Source organism: Podarcis gaigeae, assembly GCF_964106915.1.
Source record: "Podarcis gaigeae genome assembly, chromosome: 8".
Lineage (NCBI taxonomy): Eukaryota > Metazoa > Chordata > Lepidosauria > Squamata > Lacertidae > Podarcis > Podarcis gaigeae.
This window is the reverse complement of record NC_139684.1, coordinates 20,277,949-20,299,105: the sequence shown is the minus strand read 5'-3', so window position 1 is coordinate 20,299,105 and position 21,157 is coordinate 20,277,949. Positions and strand designations below refer to the sequence as shown.

The 21,157-nt window shown below is 46.0% G+C and overlaps 1 protein-coding gene across 1 annotated transcript in view; it reads right to left on the bottom strand.

Annotated features, from left to right (window-relative positions):
* The window catches only part of ATAD3A (ATPase family AAA domain containing 3A), a 45,063-nt gene that overhangs the window by 3,304 nt on the left and 20,602 nt on the right, over positions 1-21,157 (bottom strand). Inside the window, exons 10-15 of the mRNA XM_083752655.1 lie at positions 18,942-19,067; positions 17,657-17,781; positions 15,235-15,286; positions 14,003-14,073; positions 6,492-6,659; positions 4,431-4,539 (exon numbers count right to left, since the gene is read on the bottom strand). Of these exons, the coding sequence (XP_083608781.1) occupies positions 4,431-4,539; positions 6,492-6,659; positions 14,003-14,073; positions 15,235-15,286; positions 17,657-17,781; positions 18,942-19,067 (651 nt within the window). The remainder of the gene's footprint in view (positions 1-4,430; positions 4,540-6,491; positions 6,660-14,002; positions 14,074-15,234; positions 15,287-17,656; positions 17,782-18,941; positions 19,068-21,157) is intronic.

The window sequence follows — 21,157 nt, the reverse complement described above, 5'->3', positions numbered from 1 at the left end:
AGCAGATCCATTGAAATCAATCCGTTTCAATGGGTTGCCTCAAACTAAGCCCCTGCTCAGAGCAGATTGCCTGAAATCAATGGACCCAAGTCTGTCACGTTCCTTTGTTTCGTATGGGCTTACTCTGAGTAGGAATTAGTTGCCAAAGAGGTAAAGGTAACGGGTAAAGGGACCCCTGACCATTAGGTCCAGACGTGGCCGACTCTGGGGTTGCGGCGCTCATCTCGCTTTACTGGCCGAGGGAGCCGGCGTACAGCTTCTGGGTCATGTGGCCAGCATGACTAAGCCGCTTCTGGCGAACCAGAGCAGCGCACGGAAATGCCGTTTACCTTCCCGCCGGAGCGGTACCTATTTATCTACTTGCACTTTGATCTGCTTTCGAGCTGTTAGGTTGGCAGGAGCTGGGACTGAGCAACGGGAGCTCACCCCGTCGCAGGGATTCGAACCGCTGACCTTTCGATCGGCAAGCCCTAGGCTCTGTGGTTTAACCCACAGCACCACCCACATCCCTAGTTGCCAAAGAACATAAACATAAAAAGAACCTGCTGGATCAGGCCAAGGTCCCACCTAATCCACTGTCCTGTTCTCAAAGCAGCTGAGATGCCTAAGGAAAACTTTAACTGGTAGGGTTGCCATATTTTGAAGAGCAAAAAAGAGAACACATCTGCCGACTTCTACTTTTAACTATGGATTGCTATGATTACACCCATGAAAAAGAGGACATATGGTAACCCTACCATGGGATGCATAGATAAGTTACTTTATTTCATCCCAAAATTCAGCTTTGTTGGATGGCGACGAGGTCTAGCGTTACGAGGAAGAAAAACCTTTCTCTACCCATTTTCTCCATAATATGCATATTTCAGTGAACTTATTTCACATCACTTGCCTTTTCTCTAAACTAAAAAGTCCCAGATGCAGCAACGTACAGAAGTGCCACCCCATCGCTTGAGAATTCTGGCTGCCCTTTTATGAACCTACATAGAGTTGGACCAAACTGTAGTCTGCCAGAGAGGTTTTTCTAAGCCTGCAAAATGAGGTGGGGAGAGAGAATGCTGCAATGTGGATGGTGCCGAGGCAAACTAATTGAAAATACGAATTGGAGGTGAATTAAGCAGCAGTTGTTAGCAGCAATTAAGCCTCCCCCCCCCTTTGGGATTACATTGAAGGTGCTCTGACCAAGGGAAGGTTTGAGAAATTGCTTCATTAAATCGTTTGGCTCCAGGAGGCAGAAATCGTGGCTTTCGCTGTCCTGAGGTGCTGGCTAAAAAAACAGATTGTGAACTTTCATTCCTGGTTAGACTCTTTTCTTTTAAAGCACCACAGTGCCTTTCCTTCCCCACCCCAAAGCTGTCGGAAACAGACCAAGGCAGGCAGGCAGGCAGGCAAGCAGTGAGAGAGAGACAGAGAGAGAGAGAGAGAGAGAGACTGAGGCAGGGGAAGGAATTCTAAAACACCTTCCACGAGGCATCCACTTGCGTCAAGGCTGTTTGAAGGATGCGCACAGCCGCACCTGGCTCGCCACAGCTGCTGTTTGTCAAGATCAGGGAATGCAAGCACGCTCACAAGGAGGGAAAAGGACCTGGGAAGGTGACAAAGTCACTCTGCGCCACCCAATCGCGTCACAAGCTGGCGGGCGTCAATGTCCAGCGTTCTCAGAAGAGGCAAAGAACAGCCTTGGTTCCCCCTCTAAATTCAATCCCTACCGAGGCCTACTAGGATGAAGGGCTGCGGGAACCTGTGGCCCTCGAGATGTGCCTGGACCCAAAGGGCGTCCCTCAATGTCTGGAGGGCTTAGGCTCCCCAACCCAGCACCTTATGGGTTTGGGTTAAGACCAAATTTCAGGGGTTGATTTCCCTCCCCCTATGGATTTAGGCTCCCCTCCCCTCAAAAGGACAGATCCTGAAGCTGAGGCTCCAGTGCTTTGGCCACCTCATGAGAAGAGAAGACTCCCTGGAAAAGACCCTGATGTTGGGAAAGATGGAGGGCACAAGGAGAAGGGGACGACAGAGGACGAGATGGTTGGACAGTGTTCTCGAAGCTACCAACATGAGTTTGACCAAACTGCGGGAGGCAGTGGAAGACAGGAGTGCCTGGTGTGCTCTGGTCCATGGGGTCACAAAGAGCCGGACACGACTAAACAACAACAACCCCTCAAAAAGTGCCATGGTGCTCAGGTTCTGCTTGTGGGATCTTGGCTCTTGTAAAAACAGGATGGAGGATGAAATGGGCCTTTGGTCTGACCCGGCAGGGCTCATCTTAGGTTCTTAAGGGGTGCCCCAAAATTCTATATATATAATTGCCACAGTTTCTGATGATGGCTGGCTGTTTCTCTCCCCCCCGTCCCCAGAGGATAACAACAATGCTGCCAGAGACACCCCCACTGGGGGCAAGAATTCCTGTCACCACATAAGAAACTCTTTGTGAGCTCCCCGCCAGCACCAATAGTACCCCATTCTCCCCACGGTTGTGAATGGGGTGATGAATTTGGGAGGGATTTCATCTCAGCACTAGTCAGCTGTGTGTGTTGCAATTCCATAGAAGCGAAAACTGCACAAAATTGCACTTATGAAGAGTTTCGGCTCTCTTTTTCTTTTCAAAACGACATCCACAGTCCTTATTACCGCTTGAAAGCATGTGAAATCTCACAAGTGCTCTCTCTCTCTTGCAGTGTAACATAATGTAACACGGGGCAAAGAAATGAACTTGTAGAAAATGTCAGCTCTCTCTTCTTTTCAAAAGCAGTCCTTACGTCTGCAAAGTTTTGCTTGAAAGCGTGTGAAATCTCACAAGCTCTGTGCGTATCTGTGGGGTGGCTGGTGTTTGACCCCCGACAACACAAGCGGTTATTTAAAAACAAATTTGCCCCGGGAAATGCTAAATGTTGTAGTGTCGTGTCTTATTTACTGAAATTTAAGCTGCTGTTTTATTAATGTATTTTTCAAAATTAATTATACAGTTTTATCTGGCCCACATTGTCCTTTTTTTGCTGATATTTCGTAATTGTTGTAAACCACTTAATATTTTAAAAATCTCTAAGTGACCTACAACATAAAACACACAAATTATACCATTAACTTGAAAGTACAGCCTGAACCCACCGTCTCTCTCAGTCTAACCTACCTCACAGGGTTGTTGTGGGGATTAAATGAGGAGGGGGAAAACCACCTTGAGCTCCTTGGACGAAAAAAGGCAGGATATGAATGAAATAAATAAATATCCAGATTGGTGGGGATTTATTTTTAGAGATAATATGGTTGCTCTGGTCTTAGATTGGGTGTTATTATTTAATATGTTCAGGTACATTGGTATGCCCAGTCATTATATCCATGCTGAATTTTTGTTATTGTTTATTTGCCCCTGTGGTTCCATAATAATTTGCAAACTAATAACAAAATATTAAAAATAAAGAATATAGATATACACAAACTCCACTCTCACATGTCTAAGGCCAGAGTAAAAAGGTGCTTTCTTTAGCATACGACAAGAGATGGAAAGCAGAGTTTTCAGGAGGCATTACGCAACCCGAGGCTCTTTGGAAAAAGGAGTCAATGGGCAATTTTATTGCGGCTGCCTTAATCGGTCCCAAGGGGCTGGATGCGCCAAGGCAGTGTTTTCTTTCTTTTTTAAAAAAGACCAACTGAAGCTTGCACAAAGCAAATTTGCAAGCTCGCACAACTTACAGAAATCTCAAACAGAAAACCTGCAATATTTTGGATGAGGTGGGGCAGCACCAGCCCTGCCTAAGGCTTGCTTTTTTTTTCAAAAGGTATTTATAAACTGCATGAAACGTTTTCATCAGTCTTACCGGGGTTCTACGGACGCCAGGCGAAAACATTACTCTTCAACCAGGCTTTTTGCTGCTTAACACCCGATACCCTTTTAAATGTGTGTGGAGGCTATGGGTTTGTTTTTGTTTTGATCATGTATTTTGTGTTTTTCCCCCACATTGTGTTTTTCTGTTGTGAGCAGCCCTGAGATCTAGGGGTGAAGGGTGGTATACAAATTTAATAAACAGCAAAATAAAATAAATAAATACTCCGTCTCTAGTCTCCCTCCAGGCAATGAGTTAGCAACAACAAAAACGCAAAGCTGCCTGGAATCCGGTCTGTGTTCTTAGCCCATTCCTGTGTTGAATCCATGCATTTACTGCAATTATATTTTGCTTTTCCTCCAAGGTCAAGGCAGCGAACCCAGCTCTCCCCACTCCATTCCATCATCACAATGATTTTGCGAAGTGGACTACCAGAAGCAATTTCCCCTGATCCCAGGTCTATGTGGGGTTATGGTTACAGGGAAGAAAGAGCATGCTCAGCAACATCTAGAGGGCCAAAGGTTCCCCAGTGCTGAGCTCAGCCAGAGCTAGCTGAAACCAAGCAGGCAAGACTGCGGTCGAAGGACTGGCTCTCTCATAGGATGCTGGACTTACCTGCCAGGCCACGGCGAGCTGAGAGATCTCTCGGCCAGACATGCCTTCGGTCAGCTTGGCGATCTCTGAACACTTCTTCCCATAGTCAAACTGGGCGAGCTTCAGACGCCTGGACAGGAAAAAGCACACCAGTTCGCATCAACACTGCCATGTTATATTTATTGCAAGCTGCCGGGAAACACCGTAGGTAGGGTCTAAGGCAGCGTTTCCCAAACCTGGGTACCCAGCTGTTTTTGGACTACAACTCCCACCATCCTTAGCTAGCTGGACCAGTGGTCAGGGATGATAGGAATTGTAGTCCCAAAACAGCTGGAGACCAAAGTTTGGAAAACCCCGGTCTAAGGTTTATAAGTTGTATTCAACTACGTACCCATCAAAAGAGTTCACCCGCTGAAATTAATGGGCAAAATTAAATCACTTTGATTAATTTAAGAAAGCACTCTTGAGTAGGGCCAGCGCTGGATGCAACCCTTTATCCAGTAAATAAAACTATTACCATATTTTTCGCCCCATAGGACGCACTTTTTCCCCTCCAAAATGAAGGGGAAATGGGTGTGCGTCCTATGGGGCGAATGTAGGCTTTCACTGAAGCCTGGAGAGCGAGATGGATCGGTGCGTAACGACCCCTCTCGCTCTCCAGGCTTCAGGAAGACATCCGCAAGCCTTGGGAGCCCGTGGGAGTTCCTGCCGGGCTCCCAAGGCTTGCAGACAGCAGCCTGCAGCCCGAAACCCGGGGAACGCAGCGGAGTGTGCCCCGGGCTTCGGGCAGCTCTCCGCAAGCCTTGGGAGCCCGGCGCGACTTTTTCTTTATCCCCCCCCCCCAAAAAAAAACTAGGTGTGCCCTATGGGCCGGTGCGTCCTGTGGGGCGAAAAATACGGGTATATGATTTGCTAGCCAGTGAAGCAGTTCTGTTAGGACCCACATTCAAACCCCTGCTCAGTCTGCGACGACTTGGCTCGTCATTCCCTCAGACTGACCCGCCTTAAGGGCTGTTGTGAGGATTAGCAAAAGAGGAACCGTGAAGAAGCTTTATACCAACTTAGGCTCACTGGTCCACCTTCCTAGGTATTGCCTATACTGGATGGGAGCAGCTCTCCTGGGGATGCGGCTGGGGTTCGAGTCCGGAACCTTCTGCATGCCAAGCAGCTGTCCTCCAGCTGAATTCATGGGGAACTCTATTTTATCATCTTGCTTTTTGATACAGGGCAGACAAAAGGAAGTACTTCTTCATGCAGAGTTAGAACGATGGGATTCGCTCCCACAAGAGGCTGTAGCTACCCAGACAGGGACAGTTGATGACAAGCCAACTCCGGCCCTGTACAAATGAAAATCTGCCTGGGTAGACCAAGCGATTGCAGGAGACGAGCTTGACAAGGCCACCCCTCCTCCCCCTCCTGCGGGATCTTGAATGAAGTGGACCGGAAAAGGTTTAAGATGCGCTCCCTGTTGCAAGAGATCTTTGCCCGATACAGGGGGAATCCTCTTGTCAATTCTGCTTCCGCTATTCAGTTGCAAACGATGACAAGTGACTCATGTTCTCAACAGATTTCATAACCCAAATAGGATATATTCGGGAGCAGCAGGGCCCAGTAGTAACATTAGCCAACCTTCAAAGCTAGGCCTGTGACAAAAAGCTGCTCTGCAGCCACTGCCGTCGTTCCCTTTTGCTCACCTACCCTGTCCTGACTTCATGCCAATACGGTGGTACCTCTAGTTATGAACTTAATTTTGTTCCGGAGGTCCATTCCTAACCTGAAATTGTTCTTAACTAGAGGCACCACTTTAGCTAATGGGGCCTCTTGCTGCCGCTGCGCCGCCAGCACACAATTTCCGTTCTCATCCTGAAGCAAAGTTCTTAACCTGAGGTAACTCTTCCAGGTTAGCGGAGTTTGTAACCTGAAGCGTTTGTAACCTGAGGCGTTTGTAACTCGAGGTACTCAGATTTAAGAAAAAGGGGGGAGATGTAGAAGACGCCTAATTTTTGACATTATTTTTAAGGGGGGGGAACCCTATACACGGAAAAATATGGTAATTAATTAAAAATAAATAAGTATACTGACTGCTTTCCCTCAGTGGCCGGCTTCAGGACGTGCTTATCAAAATACATCCGGACCAAACGCTCTCTCTCTTCCAGCTCTGGCAGCTTAAAATTAACCATTTCGTCTATCCGGTCATTGATGGCCCAGTCAAACTGCTCCGGTTGGTTGCTGGCTAAGACGAGCATGAACCTGGGGAGAGGAGAGGAGAACCATCATTTTTTCCCTCTCTTATAAAGCAAGGCAGTTCTATTGGGATTCCCCCTCCACATGCGCAACCCCTTCCACTTCAAAGAGAGTTGTGCACGCAGGGAGGGTGGGAATACTTCGAGGGACTGTACCAGTGATCAAGTGTGCACCCCCCAAACACCATAAAACCATTCAATGCTCATTTGTTTAATACAGAAAGGCATGCAGTGTGTGTGTGTGTGTGTGTGTGTGTGTGTGTGTGTATAGGCTTGTATCCAATGCCAGCCCTACTCGGATTAGATCCACTGAAGTTCACGAACTTAGGTCCACTGATTTGAATGGGACGTGGTTGGGTACAACCCATAACATCCTCATAGAGGCATAAAAATGTCAGGATGCAATTCATGTGGCTGCAGCGAACTGCTCTGGGACGTGCCTGTCCCCTCGATTATACAAGGCTGCAGGAAGGCCTAACAGAGGGTTTGAGGTGCTTCTAAAAACTGCTCTCAGAAGAACCTCCCCCACCCTCTTTAAAAGGCAGTCCCTAATAAATGCGCGCGCGCGCGCACACACACACACACACACACCCACCCACCCTCCTCCCACTGCAGAAAGTTTTGGCAGCACACTAATGCAAATCAAACCGAATTTCTCCCTCATTCTTAACCAATAAATACCACATTCCGCTTTTCTGCAGAATCAAAGAATTTTTATATATTTCATAAAATTTATACACCACTTGCTGGTAGAAAACCCCCAAAACTCATTCAAAACACTACCATACCCTTTGCCACATAAATACAAAACTGGTAACAACACAAATCAGACGAAGTACCTGCAGACAAGGAACACTAGAATTCTTAAAAGCATCTTGATGTGGAACACTACAAGACTGATACCGTGGATATTGCCAATATAAGAACTGAATAGATTGTATTTCCTGATGAATCTGCTGGACTTTAATTTCTCATAATATGTTTCGTTTATATGACATGTTGGTCTATAGAATGATATATTTTGATATATGTTGAATGGCATTTAAAAAGAATTTATATAGTCACATACAGTGGTACCTCTGGATACGTATCAGGTAAAAAAAAACCCCTCAAAGTGGTTCCCCCCCCCAAAAAAGTGCGTGTGCACAGACGCACACGCACACACACACACACACACACACAGAATGAGTATATGCTGGTGAAGCTTAAAAGCAACAATCCTATGCCTATCTACTCATTATTTTATATCCCATGGGTCTCACTTCCCAGGACTTGTGTGTTTAGCACCGCAGACTAAGGCATACCTTCTTCTGCCTCTTGCCTCTTTTACTTCTCTCAAAACTCTCCCAGCTCCTTCCCAAAACTTCACGCACTGCTTTAAGCATCCTTTTGCTTCACAGTCAGCGCGGGCCACCTCTCTTCTGCCCGCAACCCCCTCCGGCCCTCTCTCTTGCCGACTGACAATAAGCCCTGATTTAATGGCGCATTATGATTTGAATCAGCCTGTTTTCCTAATGGGCGCTGGCGGCGACACTCTCACCATCTGTTCAGAGATGGCCCCCCGGGGTCAGTGGGGGAGAAAAGGCCGGGGGAGCCACCATCTCCACATTCATTCGGAAACTGGCTACTTTTCTAGATTGCCCCATGCCTGGCTTGCGGCTACGCAGCCCTGATGAGATCCCTAAATGCTTTCCCAGACAACAATGACAAAAAAGGGGGCAGTTTCTTACCCGTTACTGTATTTTTCCGTGTATAACACGACCCCACGTATATGGTGACCCCTACTTTGGGGACCCCAAAATTAAGAAATCAGTATTTTAAAGTTGTTCAGCTTTGGGAGGAAATCGCCCCAAATCGCTTTTTCTTTCTTTTGAAAATTGCCAAAAAAAGTTGTTCTGGCACTCAAGTGACTCAGGAGCTGCCAACTCACCCAAGACTTACCGTATAAATCTGCATATAAGACGACCCCCAATTTTTGACTAAAAAAAATGTAGGGGGCATTGTCTTGTACACGGAAAAATACGGTATTTAAATAAAATCTTTTTAACATGCACAATATTTAACAGAATATTTCCAATAATGACAATAAACCCCAGAAGGTATTTATTTATTTCAGGGGTGGGGAACTTCCCCCCCCCCCAGCCCGAGGTCCACATTCCCCTCTGGGCAACATTGTGGGGGTCACATAACAGGGCTGGGCAAGGGCAGAGCCAAAAGTTGGTGGAGCCATGGACTTGACCCTTCCCGATGCACAACTCGTGCAGAAATCTTAGTGCTGCATCCAGCTAAGTTCTACTCAAAGCAGACAAAATTAATATTTCTATGTTAGTCGTATGCATTAGCTTCAAGGAGTCTACTTGGAGTGGAAGAGAACACACACACACACACACACACAAACAAACAAACAAGGCAAGCAAGAAGCATTATTACAGTTCAAAGTCAGCTCTTTTGAGTTTTCTCCTCCTTTCATTTCAATGGCTTTAACCCAACAAAAATCTTCTCTTCTGCCTTTTTATAGTGATACCTTATTTTACAAGGTGTATTATAAGGTGTATAAACTGCATTATACTGATATACTGTAAATTTTGTTCCATTTAATCCGTGGCAAGATGGACACAAATATAGCTTGGCTTATACAGCGGCCAATAAATAAATAGTTTATTAGGGATGTGCACATTTGGTACAAACTGAAAACGTCCTCCCTTTCCCCTCCTAACCAAAATAAGCAGAATCTGTAGTATTATTAATTAATGTTTCCAAGCCTAAGGCAAAGTATAAGAGCAAGAAAACTATTTAGACTGTCTTGGAGCTTCTTTCGCTTCACATTTAGCACACTCCTAGCACAGGCCCTGGAAGAACCTCAGAGTGCCTGGTTTGAACAGCAGGTACCAGGAGGGCCATGGATCAGGGTTCAAATCCCCACGCAGGGCTGAGGAAGACCCTGACCACAAACTCTAGGAAGATGCTGCTTATCAACATAGACTGGCTTTCTCAAACTCTAGATGTCCCTAGATTACAATTCCCATCACCCTTGACCATTGATCATGCTGGCTGGGGCTGATGGGAGTTGGAGTCCAACAACATCTGGAGAGGAAAGAACAATAGTGAGCTAGACGGCCTATGTCTGACTCAGGCGGTGTATACAAGCGTACATTTAAAGCACATGAATCTCAACCCCAAAGAACACTGGGAATTGTAGTTTATGCCTCACGGAGCTACAATTCCCAGCACCCTTAACGAACTACAGTTCCCAGGATTCTTGGGGATGGGGAACGTCATATGCTTTAAATACATGGTGTGTACACAAGCCTGTCTGATGCAACTTCTTATGCTACTATTTTTCTGACCCAATCTCTCTTATAAAGTTAAAAATTCATATAGGTTCCCCAGACCACCTCAGATTCACTCCTCAAATGAAAGTAAAAATGCACAGAGCAAAACAAAAACAGGAATTACAGGGGCGAAATGGTGGTTTAACCAAACTTCTGGGAAGCGGGTGGCGCTGTGGTCTAAACCACTGAGCCTCTTGGGCTTGTCGATCGGAAGGTCGGCGGTTCGAATCCCCGCGACAGAGTGAGCTCCCGTTGCTCTGTCCCAGCTTCTGCCAATCTATCAGTTTGAAAGCACACCAGTGCAAGTAGATAAATAGGTACCACTGCGGCAGAAAGGTTAATGGCATTTCCGCACGCTCTGGTTTCCATCACAGTGTCCCATTGTGCCAGAAGTGGTTTAGTCCTGCTGGCCACATGACCCGGAAAGCTGTCTGTGGACAAACGCCGGCTCCCTTGGCCTGAAAGTGAGACGAGTGCCACAACCCCATAGTTGCCTCTGACTGGATTTAACTGTCCAGGGGTCCTTTACCTTTTTACCTTAACCAAACTTCACAAGCACAAAAAAGCTTGAATGAGAGGCGTCTCCCATTTGCGCTTCTGGGGGGACTCTGAATAAGAGAACTGGCAGGCATTTTGGAAGAGGACGAGAGGGCAGCCATCTTGGACCCAACCAGTTGCTCTTGGAAACAATAACTCTGAACGTCCAGGATTCGGCATTCCTGAAGGGTTTGCTAGAAGCGTAAAATTGGCTACTTAAAAGCACACATTTTCCTGACAGAAGGCAGAATTGCCAGTTAACTGTCTCCCCGGGGGCTCATTATTGGTGGATTCGCATACGTTATTGTGGCGTTGAGTGACTGAAGTCAATTCCTTACAGGCTCTGCAGAACATTGTTTTTTTAAGAGGGAACCCAGAACTATTCCCTAAATGAAGATATGCACCAATCAAATTTGCTTTTTTAAGGGTGGGGGGAGTAGAACCGTCAAAACAGGATAACTAGAGTGAAGCCAAATGTATAATTAGCCAGGCTTGCGGGCAATAAGGAATTCTGCAGTGGAAAGCAACGCTGAGATAGTATCCCATTTCATCATTTATTTATTTTAAAACAAAATGGGTTGGCTATGCCCAGAGAAGGCTCAAAATCCAAGAGTAATGCGTATGTCTATGGTATGAACTTTGTTCAGCCTGAGGGCCAGATTCCATTCTTGACAACCTTCCAGGGGCCACATGGGCGGAGCCAGAGGCAAAAGTGGGTGGAGCAAGTAATGTGAATTTTACTTTTGTGTAGTACGTTAAGTTTCTACACACATACGTTGTCAAGCACCATGCTATGGCCACAATCCAGACAAGCGAGAGGCATCAGCAGTGCTTGAAGGACACATTCCAGTCAGGCAACAACACTCAAGGAGGGTGAAAAGTATAGACTGGCTGAGCACCAAGGGCCTGGAGGGACATTTCCCCCTGTTCCCCATGCCTTAGGTCCCCAATCCCTACCACGTTTAGGCTCATAGAATCATAAGAGTTGGAAGGGACCCCAGGGGTCATCTAGTCCAGCCCCCTGCAATGCAGGAATCTCAACTCAAGCATCCATGACTGATGGCCATCCAACCCCTGCTTAAAAACCTCCAAGGAAGGAGAGCCCACAAATTCCGAGAGAGACTATTTCACTGTTGAATAGCTCTTACTGTCAGAAAGTTGTCCCGTACATTTAGTCGGAATCTCCTTTCTTGTAACTTGAAGCCATGGGTTCGAGTCCTACCCTCCAGAGCAGGGTAGGACGAATGAATAAACTTCCATTTACTTATTTCTATTTCTCAAGATTTATATACTACTTGATTTTTTTATAAAAAGAATTAAATTATTAACAAAAAATAAATGAAATGTTAAAAACAACTACCGTATTTTTTCATGTATAAGACTAGGTTTTTCCCCCTTTTAAAACATGTCAAAAATTAGGTGGCGTCTTATACATGGGCACATCTCCCCCCATTTTCTTTCTTTTTATATATATATATTTTATTGCTTTTTAACATACATATCATACATATCACAAACATACTTACACAGCCAAGAAAAAAGGAAAAAAGAAAAAAAAAGAAAAACGAAACATGTAATACATAAAAACATAGACAACTCAACTTACATTGACAAACACTCATCGACTTCCCTTTATCTCGATTTCGGAATAAAGTTATCATATTTTTTATCCGCAGTGTCTCATTTTTCAAGCAATTTTTACGTAGTAAGCGTTATCTCATACCTACTGTGAATTTTTCAAATATATATTTGTTTTTTATCAACATTTTTATTTTCCTTTTATTTCTGTTTCCATATATAACTTAAATTTATCCCATTCATTATTAAATTTTGTACTTTTTTGATTTCTTATTTTCTGTGTCAATTTTGCCAGTTCTAAATAGTCAAATAGTTTAGATTGCCACTCTATTATTGTTGGGATTTTAGACGTTTTCCAATACTGTGCTATGAGGGTTCTGGCAGCCACTGTTGCGTATTGAAAAAATGTTTTATCTTCCTTTTTGATTTCTTCGCCAATTATCCCCAGGAGGAAAGCTTCAGGTTTTTTGCTAAAGGTGTATTTGAGGACTTTTTAAAATTCATTATAGATTCCCAAAATTTTTTAAGTGTCTCACATGACCACATATGTATAAAGTCGCCCTCCTTACTCTTGCATTTCCAACACATTTTATCACCTGTTTTATAAATTTTATCCAATTTTACCGGCGTCATGTACCATCTGTACATCATCTTATACATGTTCTCCTTGAGTGTTGTACATGCCGTGAAGTTCATACCTTTACACCATAAAGCCTTCCATTTGTCAAACTCTATATTATAACCCAAGTCCACTGCCCACTTCACCATCACCTCCTTCACTTCCTCATCTTTGGTGTCCCACTCAAGTAACTGGTTATACATTTTTGATAGTAATTTTGTTCTTCCTTCTATCATTTCAATCTGAAATCTAGATTTCTTCTCATTTATCCCAATCTTTTTATCTTCCGCCCACATGGAGTTAATTTGGTGATATTGAATCCAGCCAGTCAACTTATTTTTTATTTCTTCATATGGTCTGATTCTCCACCCGGATTCATTTCTAACTAATAGATCTTCATATGTCCATCTTTCCCCTTCAGTGTTTATTATCTTTTTTGTCAGTATATCGATTGGTGATAACCACCAGAGGGTTTTCTGTTCCAATAATTTTTTATTCCTTTCCCACACTTCTAACAGTGGCCCTCTAATAATATGGTTAGAAAAATCTTATTTGTAATTATCTCTAGCACCATAATGAACAGTAACGGGGACAGAGGGCACCCCTGTCGGGTACCTTTCGCTATCTTAAACGGATCTGTCAAATTGTTATTTATGATTAGTCTAGCACTTTGTTGTGTATAAATCGCTTTAATTCCTTTAAATTTAATTCCAGGAAGGAATTAAAGCGATTTATACACAACAAAGTGCTAGACTAATCATAAATAACAATTTGACAGATCCGTTTAAGATAGCGAAAGGTACCCGACAGGGGTGCCCTCTGTCCCCAACATCTCCCCCCATTTTCTTAAATCTGAGTCCCCCCCCCAAATAGACGGAAAAATACGGTATGTAAAACACTGGAAAAAGCAAAGAATTTAAACTCAACAAGAAGCTAAAACCTTGATTAAATACACGTGTCAACGTTCAACGCGTCTGGGCAGGTTCGCCTAAACAAAAATGCTTTTAGTAGGGGGCAGAAAGAATACAGTGAAGGTGCCTGCCTGATGTCAATAGGCAGGGAGTTCCAAAGATAATCAATTTCTTACAGATGCTTAACTGGTATTATGTGGCACCAATTGAAGTGGTTGAGCGGCTATATATGGAGGTAAGGCGACCTTGCAAGTCAGTGGGTCTAATCTGAGTAGGACAAATGTTGGACACAACCCAAAGAGTCTGTTTCATCTTTTGCATGACACACCTTCAGATATTGGAAGATGGCTCTTATGTTTCCCCTGAATCTTACTTGTTGCTGTGCTGCCCTGTCCTGTGCAGGAAGGCATTCAACGTGGCTCGTAGATCTTCACTGATTTTTTCCTGCAAAGGAGGAGAAATTGCAATTAAATTAACCATGCATTAAAATATAAAAATACAGAAAACACATACTCTTTCAGTTTGTTATTATCAAGTATTTATAACCTGCTTTTCACGGAATATTCCACAATCCCAAGCAGAGAATAACAAAACTAACTAAATGTGTTTGTGTGTGTGTCAGGGGCTCAGGAGCAGAGGCACAGGGGAGAGAGGAAACGGAGAGCGAAGGGGAAGAATCTGAGTGCAGCATAGGGGAGTATGACAGTGGCCCGAGAGATTCCACGAGCTTCTCCAGCGATTCAGAAGATTCCCAGAGGGGGGTGCCAATGGCCAGGGCAAGGGGGGTCCCAGGGGGGACGTACCAGAAGCAAGGGGCCAGCGGGGACTCCCAAAGCAGCAGCGGGAGATCAGGACCAGTTCCCCCACCAGAGCGTAGTGGGGGGGAAGAGTCCCATGTATCAGGGCCAGCGTCTCCTCCAGTAGGGAGAGAAGATGAGTCCGGGCTAACCACGCCTCTATCAGAGAGTGAGGGGACGGAGGGGAAGTCAGGTCCAGCTAGCCCCCCCGAAGGGGGAAGCAGTGACAGGAGCAGTGTAACGGTCAGGAGAAAGGTTGCCGGCTGGGCGCGCGTGCCAAGTTCAAATGTACAGGCGCGCGGGACAGCAGAAAACCCGGATTGGGAACCAGGTCCTAAAGCCCGCCGGAGGCAGGGGGAAGACTCAGGGGACTCAGCGTCAGAAGAGTCTAGAAAGGGGAAGACCCCAGTGGACAGGCGGACCCAGAGGAGGAAAGAGCAAAGGAAGAGGTGGAGCAAGGCCAGAGTCTTAAACTGGTGTCTGGGGGGAGGAGATTCAGACGGAGCTTCAGCGGTCTAGAGTTCAAGACGTAGAGCTGCGCGCCGCGGCTTTCATATCGAAACTGAATTTCAATAAAGACTTTTGTATATATAAGAACCGGCGTTGGTCCTTTGTGAGCTGGGACCTCGGGCAGCTCTGACAGTGTGTGTTTTCAGTATAGCCATATTTTAATTATTTTATTTCGTGGTTCCCCACCCTACGATTGCGAAACATTCCATGAAAAGCAGTTTATAAATACTTGGTAAAAACTAACCGATAGCATGCGTACAACATGCAAGAGAGAGAGAAGGGAGTGTGAAGTACTTGCCGTCGACCTCTTCCGCAGGAACGCATCAGCTTCGTCCACAAACAACAAGAGGCTGTTAAAAAAAATGAAAGACCTGGGTGAGCCTGGCAGGAGCAGTGGGTCAAGCAAATGGGCCCACCATCCTTGCAGAGTTGGGCCATCACCAATCCAAAGTTCACCCAAGACGCTTCGGTGTAAAAAAATAACAAATATGGGATTGTGCCTAACCAAGAGCTTCTCGGAGCGTGCCCACCGAAGGACCTAAGTTAGACAAGTTCATTCATTTCAACCATCTGCTCAGAGTAGGTTTTGTGGCATCTATTGCTTTTGGGCTGTGACCTACGTTAGTCAGTCCTACTCAGAGTAGGCCCGTTAAAATTTAACATGAGTAACTTAGGTTCGCTAATTTCCATGGGTCAGCTCTGAGGACTGCATGAAAGCCTTCGATTTTTATCCATGATATGGTTTAAGAGAGAATTTTGCTTTCTTGTCCGTTGTGCTCCTTTAAAGACACATTACATACGCAAGCTTTGTCTGTTAAGGTATTGTTCTGATATTGTGTCATTTTTTAACTTGGTGCTTTAAACTGGGTTGTCAACAGCTTTTGAGATTAAATAACAGCAGCAGCGGCAGCAGCAGCGACAACAATGCACGGAAACAATTCAAATAAATAAATAAAGCAACTACAACAGTAGCAACAGCTCCTCTCGTCAGCATCTGCCAGCGCAGCCGATAGGCATGGATGATGGGAGTTGTAGTCCAAAAACAAACTCCTCCCATCAGCCAGCATGTCCAATGGCCAGGTGTGAACAAGACTGATAAAACCATGGATATGTTTTTCTGTGTTACTATGCTCCCTGGCATACAAACCACAATGCTTTTTTATTTTTAAAAAGACTCCTTAAGGATGGAATAGCATGAAAACACACCATAGCTCTAGGGTTTGGCTTGCAAAGTACCAAAGGGGAGGAGGGTTTCAGAAGTCACTCAGGGAGCTATGAGAGGCTGCTTTGTCACATTCTGGGATCTGCAATTCTGCTGGCTTTCTCTCTATCTCCCCCCCCCCCCCCCGGTGAATAATTTAACATGGATCGCCAATGCATTTTTAAACACATGCAGCATTTCTGCTTTTCTTGCCGTTTCCTCCCGCAAAAAGGTGGGCCACGAAAAACCCTCTGCAAAAGGAAGTTTGTTTTGCCGAGCTCTAAATATTTCATTTCATGGGTGGCTTTCCATTCTCTGTCTCTCTCCCCCCCTTTCTTTTTAAGGAAAGAAAAAGGTGGAAAATAGAAACATTCTGGTGATGAATATGGCTGCGTATCAGTTTGGACAAAGGGAGCGAATGTCTGTCGGAGCCAATCAAGGGACACATACATCATCAATTAGCCACGCTCGGCGCCATCACCGAACCTCCCTCCTTCGGCACCCCCCACAAAATAGGACGGCACAGGCACACAGCGTCGGACCCCCAGTTTCTCTTATTCGGTTTTAATGGGTCTCTGGGAGACGCTTGGAAGTGCAGGAGAGGAGAGACGAAGAGCCAAACAGCACCATCACTGCGGAAGGTATTTGCTTTCCCTTTACAGTGGTACCTCAGGTTAAGTACTTAATTTGTTCCGGAGGTCCGTTCTTAACCTGAAACTGTTCTTAACCTGAAGCACCACTTTAGCTAATGGGGCCTCCTGCTGCTGCCGCGCCGCCGGAGCACAATTTCTGTTCTCATCCTGAAGCAAAGTTCTTAACCTGAAGCACTATTTCTGGGCTAGCGGAGTCTGTAACCTGAAGCGTACGTAACCCGAGGTACCACTGTATTGTAGAGAGCATGCTGGGCACCACAACAGCAGGACTGTAGAATCTCTTTCAACCTGATGGCAGCATGCGAGCAGCAGGCGGGGCCAGAGGCAAAAGTGGGCGGGGCCAAGAAGGTCAACTTAACCTCTGCACAGTAAGCTTTATGTTTCAGGGAAGCACCGTGGCTCAGGGGCAGTGCATCCGCTGTGTGCGCAGAAGAGTCCAGGTTCAATCCTGAACAGTATCTCCAGGTGGGGCTGGGAGCGACTCTCTTCCTGAAACCCTGGACAGTTGCTGCCAGTCAGTGTAGACACAATCAAGCTAGATGGACCATTGGTCTGACTCGGTGTAAGGCAGGGGTCGGCAAACTAAGGCCCGTGGGCTGAATCTGGCTCAATTGCCCTCTGGATCCGGCCCATGAACAGCTCTGCAATCACCACTTGGTGATTTTTAATGTCTGATGTTTCACTGTGTTTTTAATATTCTGTTGGAAGTCGCCCAGACCACACTGAGATTAAATGAAGCAACTGAAAACTGCAACAGATTGTGCACTGAGAGAAAAGGGACATTTGTGTGTGTGTGTGTCTGTGTGTGCAAAAGCAAGATGGAACTCTTGATCCGTGAAAGTCGTGGGAAATAGATCCAAGCTTACCCTCTCCGGCTTGTATTTGCCCAGTCAAAGACCTTGTGCATGGCAGTAACTCCTTCCCGCCCCATGGGGGCGACGTCACCACCAGTCATGATGGCGTAATCCATGCCAGAATGCATGGCTAATTTCTGGAGTAGGGGGGGGGGAAGGGGGGGGAGAGAAATCAAATAACAATCAACATTTGCCCTGTGGTATTTACATAAAGGGATGCAGGTGGTGCTGTGGTCTAAACCACTGAGCCTAGGGCTTGCCAATCAGAAGGTTGGCGGTTCGAATCCCCGCGATGGGGTGAGCTCCTGTTGCTCGGTCCCTGCTCCTGCCAACCTAGCAGTTCAAAAGCACGTCAAAGTGCAAGTAGATAAATAGGTACCGCTCCAGCAGGAAGGTAAATGGCGTTTCCGTGAGCTGCTCTGGTTTCGCCAGAAGTGGCTTAGTCATGCTGGCCACATGACCCGGAAAAAATGTCCGTGGACAAACGCCGGCTCTCTCGGCCTATAGAGCAAGATGAGCGCCGCAACCCCAGAGTTGTTCACGACTGAAATTAACTGTCAGGGGTCCTTTACCTTTACCTTTTTATTTACATAACTGTAGAATCTTGTACGCAAACTATCTTCCCAAGAATATTTTTAAAAAATACTTTAAAAAAGCAGGTTCCTAGTCCTCATTTCTAAACAACACAGAAACATACTCAGGGGCTCCATCAAAGGCTCAGCAACTAGAGGAGCGAGAAAGAAAATCAAGCAATGATAAACATTGACACCCAATGCCCTTTAAAAATGTGTTGGGGCGGGGGGAGTTATTGGACTGTTTTTGTTTTTATTTTGATTATGTAGTCTGTGTTTTTATATTGTGATCTTGTCTTGCAAACCACCCTGAGACCTGCAGGTATAGGGCAGTATACGAATTTAATAAATAATAATATTAATAATAATAAACATTTGCCCTATGGTGTTTACACAGCTCTGTAGAATCTATTGCAAAACCCCAAATTCCAAAAGTATCGTTTACAAAAAAATAAAAAGCATCCTAGCCCTCCTGAATAAAGGTCACAGAAACATACTCAGGTGGTCCTATCAAAGGCTCAGTGACTAGGACGCCTTAAGCCCCCGACCCTCAACTTTAAGCCGACCAGAGGGCCCCAACCCTCCGCTCTGATGCCGACCAGAGCAGGATTTATAAGTGTGCCCTGATGCGAAGAGCTCTCCCCTGCTTTCAGGAGTAGTGACCCGAGAGGCTGTCAATTGAACTGCTGGCAGTGATCACAACGCGATGATGCCACTGGGGCTACCTTGGCAAAGAGAGTCTTCCCCGTCCCAGGGGGGCCGTACATGAGGATGTTCCTGTACAAGCTTTTGTTGTTCCGCGTGTTCCGTGTCGCAATGGCAATGTCTCTCACTCGCTCCTCCAGCTTTGGCTGCAAAACAAAAAAAAAAGTAAAAAGGGCAAGGTTGAACTAACAAGACATGGAATAAACAGCGGGTGGGCCAGGGACTCTACCCATGTATGAGCCCTCAGACTCAGACCAAATTTCCAGTTAGCCCAGTATCCTGTTTCCGTCACGATGCCTCTGGGACGCCCACAATCAGGACATGGAGGAAACCATCTTTGGTGCTTGCTCACGCGTGTCTTCTTGTGATGCATGCCAGAAGCAGCGTGGGGCTTCCCTTGTGCTTGACTCGCAAGCTGCAGCTTGTGCAGAATGTTGCAGTACGACTGCCAGCAGGAGTGAGACCTGGTCGGCATGGAATAGCTGTGCTCAGAGACCCACACAGAATACTCTTTGCTACCAAGCTGTTACCATGAATAAGTAAAGCCCTCAGCAACTTGGGACCTGTGAGAACACTTTCCCCCGTATCTGCCCACTCGACCATTTTGATCTGTGGATCTGGCACTGTTATAGTGGGTGAATGAAATTGCATTTGTAGGAAATCATTCTTTTAGAGAACATCTTTGCTTTAGAACTCCCTGCCTACTGACACCAGGCAGGTGTCACCATTGTACTGCTCAAAAACGTTAGGCGAGCTGACACTTGTTTTGATCTGTGTGTAGTTTATAACTGATTTTAACTTTGGAAAAAGAAAGTTTTAAATAGTGGTTTTCCCCAGCAACTGCATCGTTTTGTTCTTTCCGTAAACGACCTTGCAGTTTTCTTTACAATCGAGGGGCACACAATTTTCACGAAGTAAAAAAATAGATGAACACGCTTGCATTTCGTTGCTTGCTAGCGTGTGGGATGAGCAGCTCCCGGTGCATGCTGGGAACAGATGGCATACTCTTGCCTATGGCCTCGTTTACATTTACTCGCTCCTGTGAATGCGCAGGCTTGCTTGTGGGTGGTTTGAACAGCCCAGGTGGATGCCGATGTGTGGCGGGACCGGCTCCTGGGCATGATGCAAAGCATCCTTGGAGCTTTTTGGCAAAAGGAATGCCCAAGGCTCTTTTAGCCAGGGGTGGGGAACCTCCAGATGGCAGGCTCAATCAGTCCGCATTTGGCCCGCAAGGTCGTTTTGACCAAACCGCGGGCTGGCCGCCCCGCTACACTTGACACCAGTTCAGCCAGAACGGAGGTTGTAGGTACAAATTCTGACAAGACAGATGACTGGAGTGTCTTGCCAAGCCCCTGTGCAGTCAGCTGATTGTGGTTGGATCCTGTGGAGCCTCTTGCAAAAGCAGAGACATCACCTTGCCAACAAAGGTCCGTATAATTAAAGCTATGGTTTTCCCAGTAGTGATGTATGGAAGTGAGAGCTGGACCATAAAGAAGGCTGATCACCAAAGAATGGATGCTTTTGAATTCTGGTGCTGGAGGAGACTCTTGAGAGTCCCATGGACTGCAAGAAGATCAAACCGATCCATTCTGAAGGAAATCAGCCCTGAGTGCTCACTAGAAGGATAGATCCTGAAGCTGAGGCTCCAATACTTTCGCCACCTCATGAGAAGATGGAGGGCACAAGGAGAAGGGGACGACAGAGGACGAGATGGGTGGATAGTGTTCTCAAAGCTACCAGCATGAGTTTGACCAAAATGCGGGAGGCAGTGGAAGACAGGAGTGCCTGGCGTGCTTTGGTCCATGGGGTCACGAAGAGTCGGACACGACTAAACAACAAAGCAAGAGCAAAGGGCAGCCTCAACTTTGACTAGCATGCTTTTTCGCTAGGAAAAGAGAGTTGTCGAACTGTGGCGTTATTCCCACAATTATCCACGACAAGCGGCGCCCAGGCAGAAATTATTAGCCCATTAAGGTGCTGGCATAGGAGGGGGGAAAGCTTGCAAGTGCTGACTCAGGGATTTTTCACTGGCTGCTGTGCGGAGGTGAGCAAAGGTTCCCCACATGTGGATTCTTGGCTCGGAATAAAGACTCACTCGACCCCTCTTGAGCGACGTTTCTCTCCAACAGTCTTGGCAAATGAACAAAGCTGGGAAATGCTTTTTTGACCCCGAGGAAGCTGCTTTTGCAATCTTCAAGGGGAGCAGAAGGAGACAACCAACTCCTCTTTCAGAAGT